Raw genomic sequence first — 17538 nt, forward strand, 5'->3', positions numbered from 1 at the left:
ATACTCACAATCAACACCAGGCAACGAAATACATATCAGTTCCCTTTATAGGTAACATATCCTATAAGGTAGGTCGTTTATTAAAAAACCTAGAGTGTAAAGTTTCATACTCTACCACCAACAACCTCAAAAAGAACCTAGTTCATTCTCTGGATAAAGGTAATGATGAATCATCGCTGTCAGGTGTATATAAAATCACGTGTGCTGAATGTCCTTCTTATTACATTGGCCAGACAGGAAGGGCCCTGTCTGTTAGGTTTAAAGAGCACCTGCCGACAAAAAGCGGTGATGGAACTCGAGGATCTACATTTGCTGAACATCTGGTCCAAAAGGCGCATGCTCCCAAGCCTCTAAAAGACGCAGAGCTTTTGCATAATGAAGTAAAGGGATGTAGGCTAGACACCCTCGAAGAATTGCAAATTTTTAAACATCTTAGTATTGATAGGGACAACTTACTTAATGATCAGCTGCAATTAAAAAATAGAAGTTATTTCGAAGGATTTCAACCTTTACTTCAGTGGAGTTGACCCACAGTCCGCCTCGAATGGCCGATGCTGTTTCCCTATCTGCTTTGTCCCTTTATTATAATGTGATTGTATATGTGTGTCTTTGTATTTCGTTATATGCTTGGTAATGACACATAGTTGCTAAGGCCTTTTTATGTTAAAGACATTTTATGCTTAGCACGCATGGTTTTGACACTAATTTTTAGTTACTGTAGCGGGGCTACGCCCTCTTACTATAATATTTAAAGACAAAAAAATTATACCTTGACTTTGTAGTTTGTTCTCAGGTAAATTGTTTAATGTTGCTATACCAATAGATAGGTTTGTCCAATTGTAGGACAGCTTTCAGTCACATTTTGTTTATATGTATATTAGCTCCAAGTAATTTAGAGACAGTTTGTCTCTCGCCCCTGCGCTTGCGCTTGCGCTTGCGCATGCGCTTGGCCGCGGCCGAGCCTCGTCGCGTAACTGCTCACGACGCCTAGTTTAGAGCCGCTTACGTGTGGTCCTGATATATGGCCGGCGCAGCTCCGTCTACGTTCACCCTAATGGTTTTAATTTTGACTGACATAATCTTATGATTATGCGTCTTTAATGTTTTAATTTTTTAATCTGTGACATGGCCAGTGTTTGGCTCACAAAATAATTTCATTTTGGTAAGTATCACAATTTCTTCATTATTCTATCATTAGACTGATAATGCATTTTAGTGAGTAATATATGTCCGTATGTGGTTTAATTTATAGGTTCTGAAGAAGATTCCATTACTGGAATCGAAACCTAGGTAAACGAGTAAAATTACCTTGCAACTGAAGGCTGAAATAAATTGTTTATTTGCTGTACATTTCACAGTTGCTGACACGCTGCAATATGTTTAAATATTTGTAAATCTTCTTTTGAGACCTTAGTACAGCAGAGTATTTATTTATTTATTTTTTTGTGCTCTGACAATCTTTACTCAGACCTTAATTTTTCCACACTGTCTGTGTTCAATAATCACGTCTCTGACCACAGCAAAGATACGAATATTACTCTCAATGTATGCATAGCAAATCTAACAAAATCCCTCCACTGTGCAAGTAAGCAATAACTACGCGCAATATAAAAGACAAATTACCCAGCGTTCTCAATCAATACCAACGACTCCTCCGGCGCCACTACCACTATCACGGCAGGCTCCGACCTCACGTATGGCGCGGCTTCTCTCCACCGCAGGATCCGACCGACCACTCCCGACTCCTCTCAACAACTGTTCTCTCACTACTACTCGCGATAACAATATGTCAGACTGAGAGTTTGTGTATGCACACCGGAGCAGAATCATTGTTCAACGTTAGAAAGAAGTATGAACGTCCAACTTTCAGTATGACACGAATCTAAAATTTGTCAGCATTTTATCTACTGAAGCGATCTTATAGCCATTAATGTTATATCGTACTAGCCGTAACCAAGCGCAGAAAAATTTGAAAATCTTGAGGCCGTGTGTACTGTCGTAAAAAATCTGCTGAAGTTAGCTAATCTAATTCTGCTCTTTTACCAAACTGTATCTTGTAAGTTTTTTTCTGTTCCTATAGATGACTTTATTTCATTTGTTGTTGTGCTGACTTTAGCTCCTTACGTCATCATGTTTGTTTACAATTTTGGTGTCATGTAGTTTATGTGACTTCCTTCCGAAGAAGATATCCTTAGTAGTATCGATACGTGGTTATGGTTTTTACCTTTAACTTATGCAACCGGTTGGCTGTAAAGTTATATGTAAAAATTTTTTATTAATGGTGTTGTAGTAAGTTCTAGATTAAGACGGTGGTTACGTTGTCGAAAAGTGGTGAGCACAATTGGAACTGGGTTCACATCCTCTTGGAGTGGAGATTTTTATGTTTATTTGCAAAATTAAGATGATGTTAAAATGTATACACGTTTGCCAACCTAGCACCACCTCTCCACAATGACCAGTTCTTTTACAATTAACAAGTCGCTCCAGGCAACAAAGTTGAAAATGATCCCATTTATGGCTACCTTTCAGCTATTACTGGTGTAACGCAAATTATTATTATTTATTACTTTTATTTGTTTATCTGACGTGCTCCATTAAGTTATAATATTACATGTAAAAAGTTAACTTAAAATGTTATCTGTTGAATTTTCTATTACCAAAGATAAAACAAACCATTCAGTTCCATCATGTACAGTTATTTCCAAACAAAAATTTAGAATGTATCAAAACACAGCAGTTTACTGAGACATCACATTTATATCTTACTCGTACAGCTGTTTATCTTGGATTATATGCTAGCATACTAGCATACATCCAAGTTTTTTGGAGTACAGGCTGCGTAAACTTATTATTCACCGGAGGACTGCCGTACATCATTTGTCATTTCATATTCGTAAGTAGATCTGTGGATAGTTCATAACAGCGCTTCGAATGTGTGACATAAGTATGATACAGATTCTTTACGAATTATTGATCAGCTTAGCGATTCTCCCCCCCTTCCTTGCCGGAAATAGAGTCTCTAAATCTTACACTGGGGAAAAGGGTCGTTTTCCCCCAGCGAGGGAACTAGCGCCATACCGCCGTAAATCGTAAAGAATCTGGTTATCTGATCCGTTCTCAAACACTGGTTCGCATTTCGATAAAGCCTCACACACACAATAGCCTACCATATTTTCGAGGAGATACATAAAATGACAGCAGTGGAGCGTTACGAATTCATGAATAACCATGCACAATATCATAAATACAGTTTTCAAAGGTGAGAGATGCAGTGCAACCCTTAGCACTCCATTGTAATAAGAGAGTTAAAACGATCTTTGTCATTCGAAATATGTAAAAGGAAATATAATAATGGGTCATCTAAGTGCAACTTAATATGGCGTGGTTCAGTCTTCCATGTTTGGTTCCAGTTCGAGGACACCTGTGTCCGTTGTCAAGGCACCCAACCCCCCGGTCCCCACACCATAGCCCTTAGGGAAAGAAAAAAATATAATGTAGTCAGGTGTTTTTCTTTCAAGAAAATGATTAAAGAGTCGGTTTTTGTAGGTTCTTAGCAAGGTCGGAACTGAAAACTGTTAACGGCTGCTTAAAAGGCACCATTCGTGTTCCGAAATCTAAAAAATACTACATACCTCCAGGTGTTGGACCCTAACTGAAAACTGTCGTGTGGGCGCCCTTGATTCAGTTGACTATGAAACATGTTAAGTCACCCATAATATATACAGATTCACAGTTAGCAAATTTCCTATACACAGGTTAGAGGTACGTCAGCTTATAAACAGTTTTTAGAGATTTCCTAGAGAATTATTGTTTACGCCCCTTTCTTCAATTATCGATTGTTGTCCTCTAGTTGACTGTTTCGATTTTGTGTTTATAAGAAACATATGCGGAGGCAGCAAGACAATTATGGTTATTCGAGTATTTGACTTTCATTCGTGAGAAATAGTACACTCACACAGCCATTCGATAAGTGAGGAAACAGAGAAAGTGTATGATATGAACAAACGGAACTTTGAAAGAAATTTTCAGTATCTGTAAACAGCAGTTAGTGAAATTAATAGCTGAAGAGATGTCTCGCACAGTTTCTTATGTTATATTACGTCTGGCGATGGACGTACATGCACAATTTTCTATCAGTAGCAGCACTTTAGGTCCATGTCTGTGGTCATAAATGCGGGACCAGCTGAATCAGAAGTATGTACATCATATTGCGTAATACAGTGTCTTTCACTCTGATGATTCCAGTGAGTATAAGAAGAACTGGGAAACTATATGCTCATCCGCTGCCCATAACTGCATCTACGCTTAGTCCTACATCTACATCTATATTCTGCAAGCCGCTTACGGTGACAATCTTTTATGTTTGATGCTCCGCACCTTGTAAGTATGAGTTAAAAGACGTCTCTCTACCACAGGTAGCAAGGAAAATATTTAATTGACAGACTGCTATTCGTGCATGTAGCCCGTGGTTGATATGGATGTGCATAATGCTAGGCGCCAGGCCAGAAAACAGCCTGAGAGTTATATTTCACATTCTTCCCATGATGTACAGCCAGATGTTATTTAAGAACAGTGTTACAACGTGTGCTGGAGTTTATTTGTGTGCCACTATCATTTCCTGCCTTTCCTGTCCTAGTTGTGAATGGTCCGTGTGGTATCGATAGTAACGATGCCACATAGTTTCAAAGGTTGGCATTACCACGAGACAGCGACGGCAGCGCCCTCTAGCTGGTGCTGTGCAGCTCTACGAGCTCCGCTACAGATTCTCGCCATTTCATGAGGTGCAGCCAGCAAGGCAACTTCGCTTCAGCTTCCCACCACCTTGCAAGTTATGTATTCTTATTGCTTGAGTAAAGAGGATTTAAATTCATACAGCAGTACCGACGTGTTTTACCTTTTCCTGATCCAACCCATGCGCCGCCTTCCAGGCGGGATACAAAAGTCCGCAGGCCGAATGTTTGTTGCTAAGCTCGAATTTTACCATCACGGTCTTTTAGCGAGATATACATAAGAGGAATCAATATGTTTGTTGATTCTTCTACGAGAGTTTGCTCTCGGAATTTTTACAGTAAACCATACCGTTATGGGATATCCTCTCTTGTAGCACCTGCCACTGCGATTATCTCGAATATTCTATAATATGTTCTGTAATTTGTTGATAATTAGGTGGGATATGTTGAAGGAATGAGATATTCTTAAACGTAGACATGCTTTGCAGGTTGCATCGACGGCGGATTCATGATAGCCCTCGTAAAGACGAGAAACCTTTGACGATGTTTCGAGGCGGTAGCTGTACGTCGTTTTCAGTCACACTCGATATTTCATCCCCCACACAAATTTAGATGAGCAGCTAGGGACTGACGTCGGTTGGCCACGTAGCGCAGTGAGTATTTGATGCTGGAGACGAATCGTACATACACAGGAAGCACATAGATACACGACTAGCCTTGTGCATACAAACAAATACACTCATGTTCAGAAAAACAGAACCCCTTGAACGATTAGAGATTGGACATTCATATTCACAGGACATGTATATTAATATGTTCTGCAGAAATGATTGACAGTTCAGTCACCTTGGTTCAGCAAGTGTCCTAATGCCTAAAGTGCGCGTCAATTACGACGGCGGCCGAGTTTAGGTTCGTTCTGCGCATCTGACGTCACAAAACACAGTCAGCCAATGAACAGAGAACGACGTTACCAGAACTCGATTGCAGTGCAGAGCACGGACGAGGTCCTTCAGTTTTAGAAACCTTCAGTCATAAATAAAGTATTTGAATAAAAGCAGTATCTTGATAGCAGACTTTCTTTTGTAGAAAGTTTGGAAAAAGCACTCTTTATGCCAATTGCTTCATATTCTATTGATTAATTAAACCAAACAAGCAATAAGCCTCCTAATTCAGGCGACAGCAAGGAAAGGTGTTTGTATCATTCTCACAAATCGCTTTTTCGCAATAAAGAACAGCGGTAATTGTTTATTTCCTATTGTACTTCGACGAAACGTGAATAATTCATAGTCATACCAACAGTGTTTATCGGTATTTTGCGTGATGTGTTAAAGTCCTTCAGGAGATGTATTGAATGACGAGCTGCGTTAGCATAATGGTTAAGGTGTATGCCGGCTAAATGAAAGGTTTTGAGTTCAAGCCTTGTTCACTGCTTAATATTTTCTTTATTTAAAAACAATTTCAACATTTCATCTACATTTATACTCCGCAAGCCACCCAACGGTATCGAAGTGTCTTACTTCATGAATTTTATTCGTTTGAATGTAATTTTGTGAAATTTCTAGTGACAACTAAAGTCGCCTGTACGGAAAGTATACGCTATGGACTTTTACCTCTGCAAACTCTTCAGAACTTCGTGCAATGGTTTACTACATCTGATGCTGCACAATAACTGCGTTGAACTTCGGAACAAACTTAAGTCATTTATGGGGGGAAGGTATCAGTCAAGAAGATGTGTAAAAATAAAATTTTTGGGCCAAATAGTTTTTCTGAAATCGAATAATAAAGTGTGTCAAAGCAGTCGAAACACCATGTGTCTGCACAGGCGAGCAGTGCAATGATGACAAAATCGCGCACATCGCGGAATTCGGGGAGCACATCTCTGTAGCAGCGAAAGGGTTAATGCGGCCGTGGTGGCTTTACTTCATAAACTGCGCGCTCCCCCCTAAACGTAAGTTTGCGACTTCACTATGGCGCTGCTTCTCTTGGTGCGTACAACTGGCAACGCAGCAATCACCCGCGTCTGGGCGGGCATGCGCGAACCGCCAAGATAAATGAACTGAACTATAGTAGGCACAGGGTCCGCCATGGGATGGGCCCTGACAATAATTTCCATGCAGGATGGCTGCATTTCGGTTCACAACAGATAAGAAGAGCGGCATCATAGTGACTGCATTTGCACAGAACATACAGCGCCGCCTTGAGGCCTTTTGGTGCGGGGTACTATTGGCTACAACTAGAAATCACAGCCGGTGGATGCCCAGGATAATGTGACCTATGTGAATGACGTCCTGAGATCTGTAGACATACACTTTCTGCACACACCCATTACGCTGCCAGAACTCTTCGACCCACACCAGCAGCAATTTCCCGGATGGATGGGTAACATTCCGTCACGTCAATCATGGGCCCTCTTTCAAAATCACTGGTGTTTCCGTCGGTCCGCACATTTGTCTGCGAGGCGTCCTGCACGTCTGTTCAAGTCACACTGATCCTAACTTGCGGATTACAGCGACAACGAGAGCCACAAGCATATTGTACCGGTAGGTGCTGCTGCTCTGAGTTATCGAATTTGACCTTGAACCCGCGGGCCTACATGGTTGAAATGCTAATCATTTCTGCAGGACATACTAACGTACATGTTCTGTGAGTATGAACTTTTTGTGTTTCTTCTGAGCATGAGTGTAATACTGGAGCTAATTGCGCCGTAATTCACATCAAGAGATCTATAGCTCTCCAGACCAACGTCGGTTTCTGTAAACAACATCAGTATGAAACGAAAGGATACCTCAGAAATGTGCAAGCAGGCGTGGCCTCCTGGTGTAACCATAAAATGGACATAAAATACCGTAAGTGAGAAACCTCAACTCAGTATCTTTCATTGCAGAGCGTTTTTCATCTAGAAAGGAAACCAAAATGGTAAATGTATTTGACTGTAGACTACTGACTGCGTTTTCTTTCAATAAAACGAAAGATGTATGGTAATGTAAATGAAAATTTTTCAGTAGTTGCAAAGATGGAATCTAAAAACTTTCAGATTCTTCTTATGCCTTTGTTCCGCATCGACGCAGGGTTGGCATGGTTATTGAAGGATATGGTTTGGTTAGTTGAAAGGGTGGGCGGATACCCTTCCTGTTGTCGCCCTGGTATCCCCCGGGACGAAAGATGTGTATTCCAACAGGATTCGTGTAGTGTCATCCGCGTGAAAGTGATCCAAAGTATTTAGGGGAACTCGGGGAAGAACGGGATAGCGGAGCACAATGAGAAATTGCTCTTTTCCAGACTGGACAGTGTTGCAACCTGTTGTATGGGCATGTAACTATTTCTCCGAATGGAAGGGAGGTGAGGGCAGCCATTCTGATTTAGGTTGATGTGCGAGATGTAAGTGAATTGTTGGCCATCACGTTACCGCTTGCGTTGTTCTAACGTTTGGTGAATTTCAACGCCAGGTAAGCAGTTAATTATTAATTGTATACCCTAAAATGACAAAATCCTTTAAAGTGCATGGCATTTGTTACACTTTAGTTATTTAATGCGTTTAAATACGTGAGTTACTACACTCCATAAAAGTTGTTAACCTCAAAAGTGCTCTTGGGGCGGAACGGGACGGGGCAGAATGGGATAGAATCCCGTTCTGGCCCGTCATATTTTAATGCAAGTATAAAGCAAACCCAGCGTGGATGTTCATGGATGCCAGACTCTCCCAACCAGCTACGTTCGCCGAACAACTCAGCTTTCCAGATATGGCCCGAGGCTGTCATTCCAATCCCACTAATCTGTCAAAATACTCGGCGGACTACAAGACGAAAAGGAAAAACCGTCGTATTAACAGATTCTCGTTGTAAGAAGGAACTGCAGAACGCTCTCGCACGTAAAGTAGGCCTACAGAATGGAGGAGGGTGCACAAATATTAACAATGTCAGGACAGGACGACAGGTGCAATGCAACTTAAGGCAAAAATATCAAACTGTACATAAAAAAAAAACCAAAACAGAGGACATAAAAGACCTTAAGAAAAATAAAAGGGAGAAGATGATGGAGAAGATAGAATGAGAGAGAGAGGATGCTGAGTGTCTCTACTGTCGGGACTTCTACTCCCTTTCTAATGAGGGCTGGGTCGCATGCCAGAGTGGGCACACAATTCATGTGCTGGCATAGACAGTGAATATGAAGAGGAAATACTGATTTGTGACTATTGTCAAAAGGGCTAATAGTTAGTGGTTTGGTGGTTATTAAGCATTGTACATTTTTCAGGATGACCTTAAAATATTTCCTTATTTTGAAGAGTGACTTTTTAATTGCCTGTTATAGAACATTTTGTCATAGTTTAATACGATATTCATAGTTCAGATTCAACGTTTATGCAATAATTTAACAAAATATACCGGTATCCCATTCTGCCCCGTGGGTGGGGCGGAACGGAAAATATGCAAGACTTTCTTTGAGAAATTCTAAAAAATGCCAAATGTATTGTTTTAAGTGATTTTAAAATAAGGTACATTAGGTTACACTACAAGGTGTTTTTTTCACTTTAAGTGTTTCCTCGTGTTCCCTTATTCTATAGAAATTGTTAAACATTAGGTATCCGTTTCCGCCCCGAGTTCCCTTACCTAGCGGGATGTGGGAAATCGCCTAAAAACCCATACGGGCAGACCAGCACACCGCCCCCCGACGATAATCCGCCGGGCAGATTAGATCCGAGATCGACGCACTTCCCCGCCCCGGAAGCGGCGCTTTACACGCACGGCTATCCCAGCGGGTGCTGAACTTTATTACGTGCAACAACTGTAAACTAACGAAGTGGGCTGTTGCCTCGCAGAAGAAGAAATTAATAAGTTTCAGTATCGTATATCCTTTATTAGAAATCAGTTGTATTTTGTGCTTTGTTTTGACAAGTTTTTGTTTCGGAATTAGTAGACGCTTTTATGCTTTATGATCTTATGTTTTAGACACAGAAACTTGTTCGTCCTCGATCATTCAGTGCCACAAACCGATAGGGTTCTAGACGTGGTAGTAAATAATACAGAAGAGTTGAAAATACATTTGGCATTTTCAATAAAATTCTTCAGGGTATCAGACCGCATCGTCATAATTTAAAATGCGCCAACGTTTCGGCCAGCATTTTAAATTATGACGATGCGGTCTGATAGCCTGAAGAATTTTATTGAAGATAACAACGGCCGCGGAAGCCTACGCTTACACATTTGGCATTCTTGATGTCTAAACGTTAGTGTGTTTGGTAATCCAGGCGCGCATGCTGCCGACGTTGGCAAAGATGGTGCCCGATTTCTCGCAGACGGAGAATATGCCCAGCGAGGCGACGCCGAGCTGCGTCCCGGCGCTGACCAGCGGCCCCCCGGCGTCGCTCTTGCAGGCCTCCCGGCCCACCTCTCCGACGCACTCCAGCGCGGCGTTACCTGCAGCGGCGGCGTCGGCACCGAGTCGATGAGGAGCTGGCAGGCGTGCCCGTCCAGCACGCAGAGCTCCACCTACTTCAGGGTGTCCGCCTCGTCGCCGTTGAACTGCACCGAGCCCCAGACGGTCAGCGTGGCAACGAGGCCGCCAGGTGGGTCGTAGTCTGCGGCGGCGAGGTTCACCACCTGGACGTTGGCTCCCAGAGGAAAGGAGTCAGAGATCTGGAAAACACTTACGAGATATTCAGCTCGATGCTGAACTCACACCGTATTAGTCAGCGGTAATCGGCGTCGTGTTATTACAATGTGACTGTGTAACAACTGCAGTCGGTCACCTGGTGCTCATACTTTGGTTTAAGGAGCTGTAGCGAAATGAAATGGAACCCTCACAAACGCACGGTCGTAGATAAAGAAGGTGGCAGATTTCGGTTCATTGACTGGATACTAGCTTTTGTGTTGGCAGGAGAGCCAACACCGTGTTACAAGTGGAGGCCGAAATGCACGCGTTTTAGCTCACGCAGGCTGGCGTGAGGAGGGAACAAAAATGCTGACATGAGGTCTGGAACGTGAGAAGGAATGAGAATTCAAAAACCAGACGTAATTAGTTTGATACTTAACTTTAATCCATTAATGATGAACCTCGCTCTTGACGGCACACGATTCACGATATATATCTGTTCAGAATACATTCATAGTAACTGAATATGGCGCCTTGCTAGGTTGTAGCAAATGACGTAGCTGAAGGCTATGCTAAACTGTCGGCTCTGCAAATGAGAGCGTATGTAGACAGTGAACCATCGCTAGCAAAGTCGGCTGTACAACTGGGGCGAGTGCTAGGGAGTTTCTCTAGACTAGACCTGCCGTGTGACGGCTTCGGTCTGCAATCACTGACAGTGGTGACACGCGGGTCCGACGTACACTAACGGACCGCGGCCGATTTAAAGGCTACCGCCCAGCAAGTGTGGTGTCTGGCGGTGGCACCACACTAGCAAAGTACACTGGTGTGGAAAACTTAAAGACAAAATTAGCTTTCGCATGAAGAGTCACTGCAAGTACCATAGCCCTTTGAAACTTGGAACATACATAGAAAAAGCAGCTGTAGTATAGCACTGAAGTTAACCGTAAGAAATGCACATAAGTCGAGCGATAATGACACTTTTACTCAAAGCGAATAGTTACAATGAAATAACCCTGAATCATGGTAACGTCCTAGACGCGGCACATGGTTCTTAACAGGTTGTATGATCACCACAGATAGCAGTGCATAGTGTGTGACGTTCTAATATGTAGAAACTTCCTGACGGATTAAAACTGTGTGCCGGACCGAGACTCGAACTCCGGAGCTTTGCCTTCTGCGGGCAAGTGCTCTGCCAACTGACGTACCCAAGCACGACTCACGATCCGTCCTCAGAACTTCAATTCTGCCAGTACCTCGTCTCCTACCTTCGAAACTTCACAGAATGTCTTCTGCGAACCTAGCAGAATTAGCACTCCTGAAAGAAAGCATATTGCGGAGACATGGCTTAGCCACAGCCTGGGGAATGTTTCCAATTTTCACTCCGCAGCGGAGTGTGCGCTGATATGAAATTTTCTGACAGATTAAAACTACGTGCTGGACGGAGACTCGGGACCTTTGCCTTTCGCCAGCAGGTGCTCTACCAACTGAGCTACCCAAGCACGACTCACGCCCCGTCCTCACAGCTTTACTTCTGCCAGTACCTCGCCTCCTACTTTCCAAACTTTACAGAAGCTCTCCTGCGAACCTTGCAGAACTAGCACCCAGGAAGAAAGGATATTGCGGAGACATGGCTTAGCCACAGCCTCGTATGCTGTCCACCATGTTGGTAAGGAATCACTCTCCGCCACTCCGGCCGGTCGGAGTGGCCGAGCGATTCTAGGAGCTACAGTCTGGAACCACGCGACCGCTACGGTCCGAATCCTGCCTCGAGTATGGATGTGTGTGATGTCCTTAGGTTAGTTAGGTTTAAGTAGTTCTAACTTCTAGGGGACTGATGACCTCAGCAGTGAAGTCCCATAGTGCTCATAGCCATTTGAACCATCTGCCATTTCGGTTGACGATTGCTCTCCGTCATGCCTAAATGTGGACGTATGAAATACGTCTCTGCAACTTATTCCACACGTGCTTGATGGACTGTCTGGGGAACGAGTAGGAGAGCAAATTCGCCGAAAATCGTACCTTTCCAAGAGCTCTTCAACCTGCGCTGTTCGACGCGGTCGCGTATTGTCATCCATAATAGAGAAGTTCCAAATTCACGCCTGAAAAGACGCACATGGGAAAGGTGTACAGTGTCACAATAACGTTAATCGACGTTGTTTCTGAGTGAAGGACGTTTTCACGCCTGTCGCCGTATGAGGCTAGATCCAGCGTTGTAGATCACGATCGTTCTGGTGCTCCATATGTTACGGTTTTGGGAGTATTAAGACTGCATGAGTGTACTACCTTTAAATCTATAAACACCGTACACTCACCGGTTAACATTATTGTGACACTGCATTCATTCCCCACGTGCGAATTTTCGAGGGTGCATTTCATTAGCTGACAATGCGCGGCCGGCAAAATAGCGCCGCTGGAGGAGCTCAAATTCAAATGGGACTTGACTTGTAAATAATAGATTTCAGCTATCAGTCGTCCTTTTGAAATTTTATTGGCACATCTAGATTTCAGCTAGAAACTAGCCATTCTCAATGTACTATCATTTTTGATCAATGCTTGTGATGCCTGTTGGTCGGGCTTCATCCATTGAATATTCGGCTATTCTGGTCTTCAGTTCATAAAAATATCCTGATGTGAGTATCACTCTCAGTATCTGTACACCTAGGTACATAAGTGCTAGTGCTTAACATCATGAGTGTTACTTGGTGTCACTATCGAAAATCGTTTTGATATCTCGCATATGCAATCAGGTTGCAGTGTAGTGTGATGTGACGAATAGTCTGTGTTTCGAAGTCACAATCAGTCTGTGGGGAAAACTGAATATACCAGTTGCCAAATACAGCAACATACCCTCTATGGTTGGTACTCAACCAGTTAAGTGCGGTAGTTAAAAACCTTTTAGTTGTACAATCCGCGCAATCAAGGTGGACCTGTACAAATATATTGCCATAACATGAACGTGGTCTCATTTGCAGACTCTATGTCTGGAGTTGATGATATTACGGTTTCTACTTTGACTTTTTTTGCTATTATCATTAGCTGTTTGCTATCTCATTCTTTTATATTTTACACATGTCTTTTAATACCCTTAGTTGGTGAAATGTGTCTTGCTATGTATAAATATTGCTGCTGGTTCAAAGCTGTACAACGCATTTCTTAGAAAGCAGAGGATCTGCTATGAAACTATGTGACTAGGACTTCTGCGGGAATCACTACGAAGCGGAGTAAAGCTTTTCGTCAGCGTAACATACACTCTGCCAATAAAAGAAGAAGCAAATACTAGCGACACTGCTCAAAATTCATACTTTCCAACAGCGTGACAACCCTCCGCGTACACACACGCAGATCTCTGGACCACGTCAAGGATGCCAAAGTGATGTCGGACCGTCCATTAGGTATGCAATTTTGTATCCGTTGTAAGTGTATCTTTATCTAGCTAGCGATAGGAGATTCCAGTGGCCAATTATATTGTGAGGAGTGTATCTGACTTCTTTCACTCATATCCCCTCCGCCTTAGGATGACATATACACTGAACAGCCCAAGAAACTGGTACACCTGCATAATATCATTTAGGACACCTACGACGACACAGAAGTGCCGCAAGACGACGTGGCATGTAGTCGACCAATGTCTGAAGTTGTGCTGGTGGAAATTGACGCCAAGAATCCTGCTGAGCTGTCCATAAATCCGTAAGAGTACGAGGAGGTGGAGATCTCTCATGAACAGTACGTTGCAAAGAATCAAAGATACGTTAAATAATGTTCATGTGTGGGAATTTGGTGGCCAGCGGAAGTGTTTAAACTGAGAAGAGTGTTCCAGGAGCCTCTCTGTAGCAATTCTGGACGAATAGGATGTCGCATTGTCCTGCTGCAACTGCTGAAGTCCGTCGGAATCCGCAATGGATATGAATGGATACAGGTGATCAAACAATATGCTTACATATGTTTCATCTGTCAAGACTGGTATCTAGACTTATCAGGGGTCCCATATCATTCCAGCTGCACACACCTCACAACATTACAGAGTCTCCATCAGCTTGAACAGTCCCTTGCTGACATGCAGGGCTCATGAATTCATGAGGTTGTCTCCATATCCGTACACGTCCATCCGCTCGATAAAATCTGAAACGAGACTCGTCTGACCACGCCAATTTCCAGTCATCAACAACCCAATTTCGGTGCTGACGTACCCTGGCGAAGCGTAAAGCTTTGTGTCGTGCAGTCATGAAGGGTACACGAGTGGAAATTCCGCTCTGAAAACCCATTTCGATGATGTTTTGTTGAATGATTGGACACTTGTTGGTGGCCCAGCTTTGAAATATGCAGCAATTTGCGGAAAGATTGCACTTCCGTCACGCTGAACGATTCTCTTCAATCGTCGTTGGTCTCGTTCTTGAAGGATCTTTTCCGGCCGCAGGGATGTCGGAGATTTGACGTTTCACCGAATTCCTCATATTAGCGGTACATTCGTGAAATCCCAACTTCATCGCTGCCTGAAAGATGCTGTGTCCCATCGCTCGTGCGCCGACTATAACACAACTTTGAAACTCACTTAAATCTTGATAATCGGCAATTGTAGCAGCAGTAATCGATCCAACAACTGCGCCAGACATCTGTTGTCGAATATAGGCATTGCCGACGGCAGTGACGTATTCTGCCTGTTTACATATCTCTGTATTTGAATAGGCATACCTTTAGCAGTTGCTTTGGCGCTTCAGTGTGTTTCTCCATAATGACATGTCATCATCATCAGTTATCTGATATATTAGCAGGCCCTTTGCCTCTCCATTTACTGCGATCCATTGCTTCCTTCTTAAAACTGCTGTATGTTGTACCGTCCATCATGTCATCCAGTATCTGGAATCTCTTCCTTACTGGCTTCCTTTTCTCTTCTACATAACCCTCTAAAACTGTTTTTATCAGTCCGTCATTCTTTCTTAATATATGCCCAGTCCAATTTCTTTTTCTTCTCTTTATTACAATTTTTCTCTCCCTCTCTTCTGAGTATTCATATTTTACTCTGTCCATCCAACTTATTCTTTCCATCCTCCGCCATGTCCAGATCTCAAAATCCTCCAGCCTTTGTCTTTCTTCTTCATAGTTCATGTTTCAGCGCCATATAGAAGAACACCCAATAAGACATTTCTTTAGTCTTTACCTGACATGTAGTCCAGATGAAAACAGTATAAAAATGTAATAATCACACCACGAAAACCGTAAATTAATCTGAATTTTCTGAAAGTTTTATTTAGTCAGTGTTTCGTTGTATTTTTTGTACAGCAGTGTACAATAATGAACTGTACAATGATGAACCTAAACGTTATGACTACCTGTTATCTAGCGCAACACTGCGCAGTTCCTCATCGATGTGGGCGCAGAGGTGGTGCCCAGTAGTGTCAAAGATTTGTGCTAAGGGGTTTAGATCAGGAGAATTTGATGGCCAAAAAATCAATGTGATTTTAGAGAACATGGTTTGCAGATGATATTTTATAAATTACCATAGAATAAAAGAGTTAAAACCTTAATAATCATTTATTTAAAAATAATGACCTATTCAGCCTTTACGCTGGCCATCTTACGATCATACCCACCATATGGGTGAAACTGTTGGTACACGGACCGGTTCCGCGAAATCACGCAGTAAACTACCCTGATTTCACACTTTCTTTCCGTAGATATTCATGGTAGTAGCAAAATGGCTCTGAGCACTATGGGACTCAACATCTCAGGTCATCAGTCCCCTAGACTTAGAACTACTTAAACCTAAGGACATCACACACATCCATGCCCGAGGCAGGATTCGAACCTGTGACCGTAGCAGCAGCGCGGTTCCGGACTGGAGCGCCTAGAACCGCTCGGCCACTGCGGCCGGCATGGTAGTAGCAAGCTCACAGCCGAAAAGTTTCGCCGTTTCTAAGATAATCGTTCCAAAACGCCTGCCAATAAGAATCTACACATTATCAGACCGTCTTATTTCCGGGGAATCCCTCACTTTCACCGCCGGCTGTAGCCATATGGTGCGTTAGATTAAAAGATATTCAGTACCAGAGATGCTCGTTCCCAAGCGCCTGGCAATAACAACCTACACAATATCAAAGGCTATTATTTGACGGGATTTCCCCACTTGCACCGCATATGGTCACTACAGTGTTTTCCCATTCGTCTCTTTTCCGTATACACAGAGGTGACAAAAGTCATGGGCTAGCGGTACACACATATAGAGATGGCTGCAGTATCGTGTGCACAACGGATACGAGGACCATGCATTGGCGGAGCTGTAATTCGTACTGAGATGATTCATTGTGAAAAGGTTTCCGAAGTGATTATGGCCACAAACTGGGAATTAACAGACTTTTAACGCGGAATGGTAGTTGGAGCTAGAAACATGAGAGATTCCATTTCGGAAATCGTTGGGAAATTCAGTATTCCAAGAACCACAAGAGTGTGCAGAGCATATCAAATTTCAGGCACTACCATTACAGACATGGTGTCAGAGAGCAGTGGCGTTTGCGTATAGTAGTCAGTGCTAACAGGTAAGCTACAGTACGTGAAATAACGTCAGAAATCAATGAGGGTCATACGATGAAAATGCGCCGAAATTTGGCGTTAATGGTCTATGGCAGCAGAACAACCGACGCGACTGCCTTTGCTAACGGTACGACACCGCAACCAACTCCTGTCCTGGGCTCATGACCATATCGGTTGGACCCTGTGGCCTGGTTTCAGTTCGTAAGAGCTGATGTACGGTTCAATCGTGGCGCAAAGCCGACGAAGACATGGACTCAAGTGGTGACCAAGGCACTGTGGAACCTGATACTGAAGCCGCGCGGAGTGGCCTCGCGGGTTGAGGCGCCAAGTCATGGTTCACGTGGCCCCACCCGCCGGAGGCTCGAGTCCTCCCTCGGGCATCGGTGTGTGTGTTGTCCTTAGCGTAAGTTAGTTTAAATAGTGCGAAGGTCTAGGGCCCGATGACCTCAGCAGTTTGGTCCCTTAGGAATTCACACACATTTGAGCCTGATGGTAACTCCATAGTGGTGTCAGCAGTATTTACATGGAAGGAATCTGGTCCCTCTTCTCGAAATGGACCTATCATTGGCTGGAAGTGATAATGTTCGGCCACTTGGAGACCATTTGCAGCCACTCATAGACTTCATCTTCCGATATATGTCACCAGGCAACAATTGTACCTAGTTGGCTTGAAGAACATTCTGAACAATTCTAG

General features: G+C 43.2%; 1 protein-coding gene across 1 annotated transcript in view; it reads right to left on the reverse strand.

Annotated features, from left to right (window-relative positions):
- Nucleotides 1-10216: 10216 nt before the first annotated feature.
- LOC126088186 (transmembrane protease serine 11D-like) overlaps nucleotides 10217-17538 on the reverse strand; it is a 49064-nt gene continuing 41742 nt past the window's right edge. The window contains exon 4 of the mRNA XM_049906311.1: nucleotides 10217-10363. Coding sequence (XP_049762268.1) covers nucleotides 10217-10363 — 147 coding nt within the window. The remainder of the gene's footprint in view (nucleotides 10364-17538) is intronic.

Source organism: Schistocerca cancellata, chromosome 6, assembly GCF_023864275.1.
Source record: "Schistocerca cancellata isolate TAMUIC-IGC-003103 chromosome 6, iqSchCanc2.1, whole genome shotgun sequence".
In the NCBI taxonomy this organism is placed as follows: Eukaryota; Metazoa; Arthropoda; class Insecta; order Orthoptera; family Acrididae; genus Schistocerca; species Schistocerca cancellata.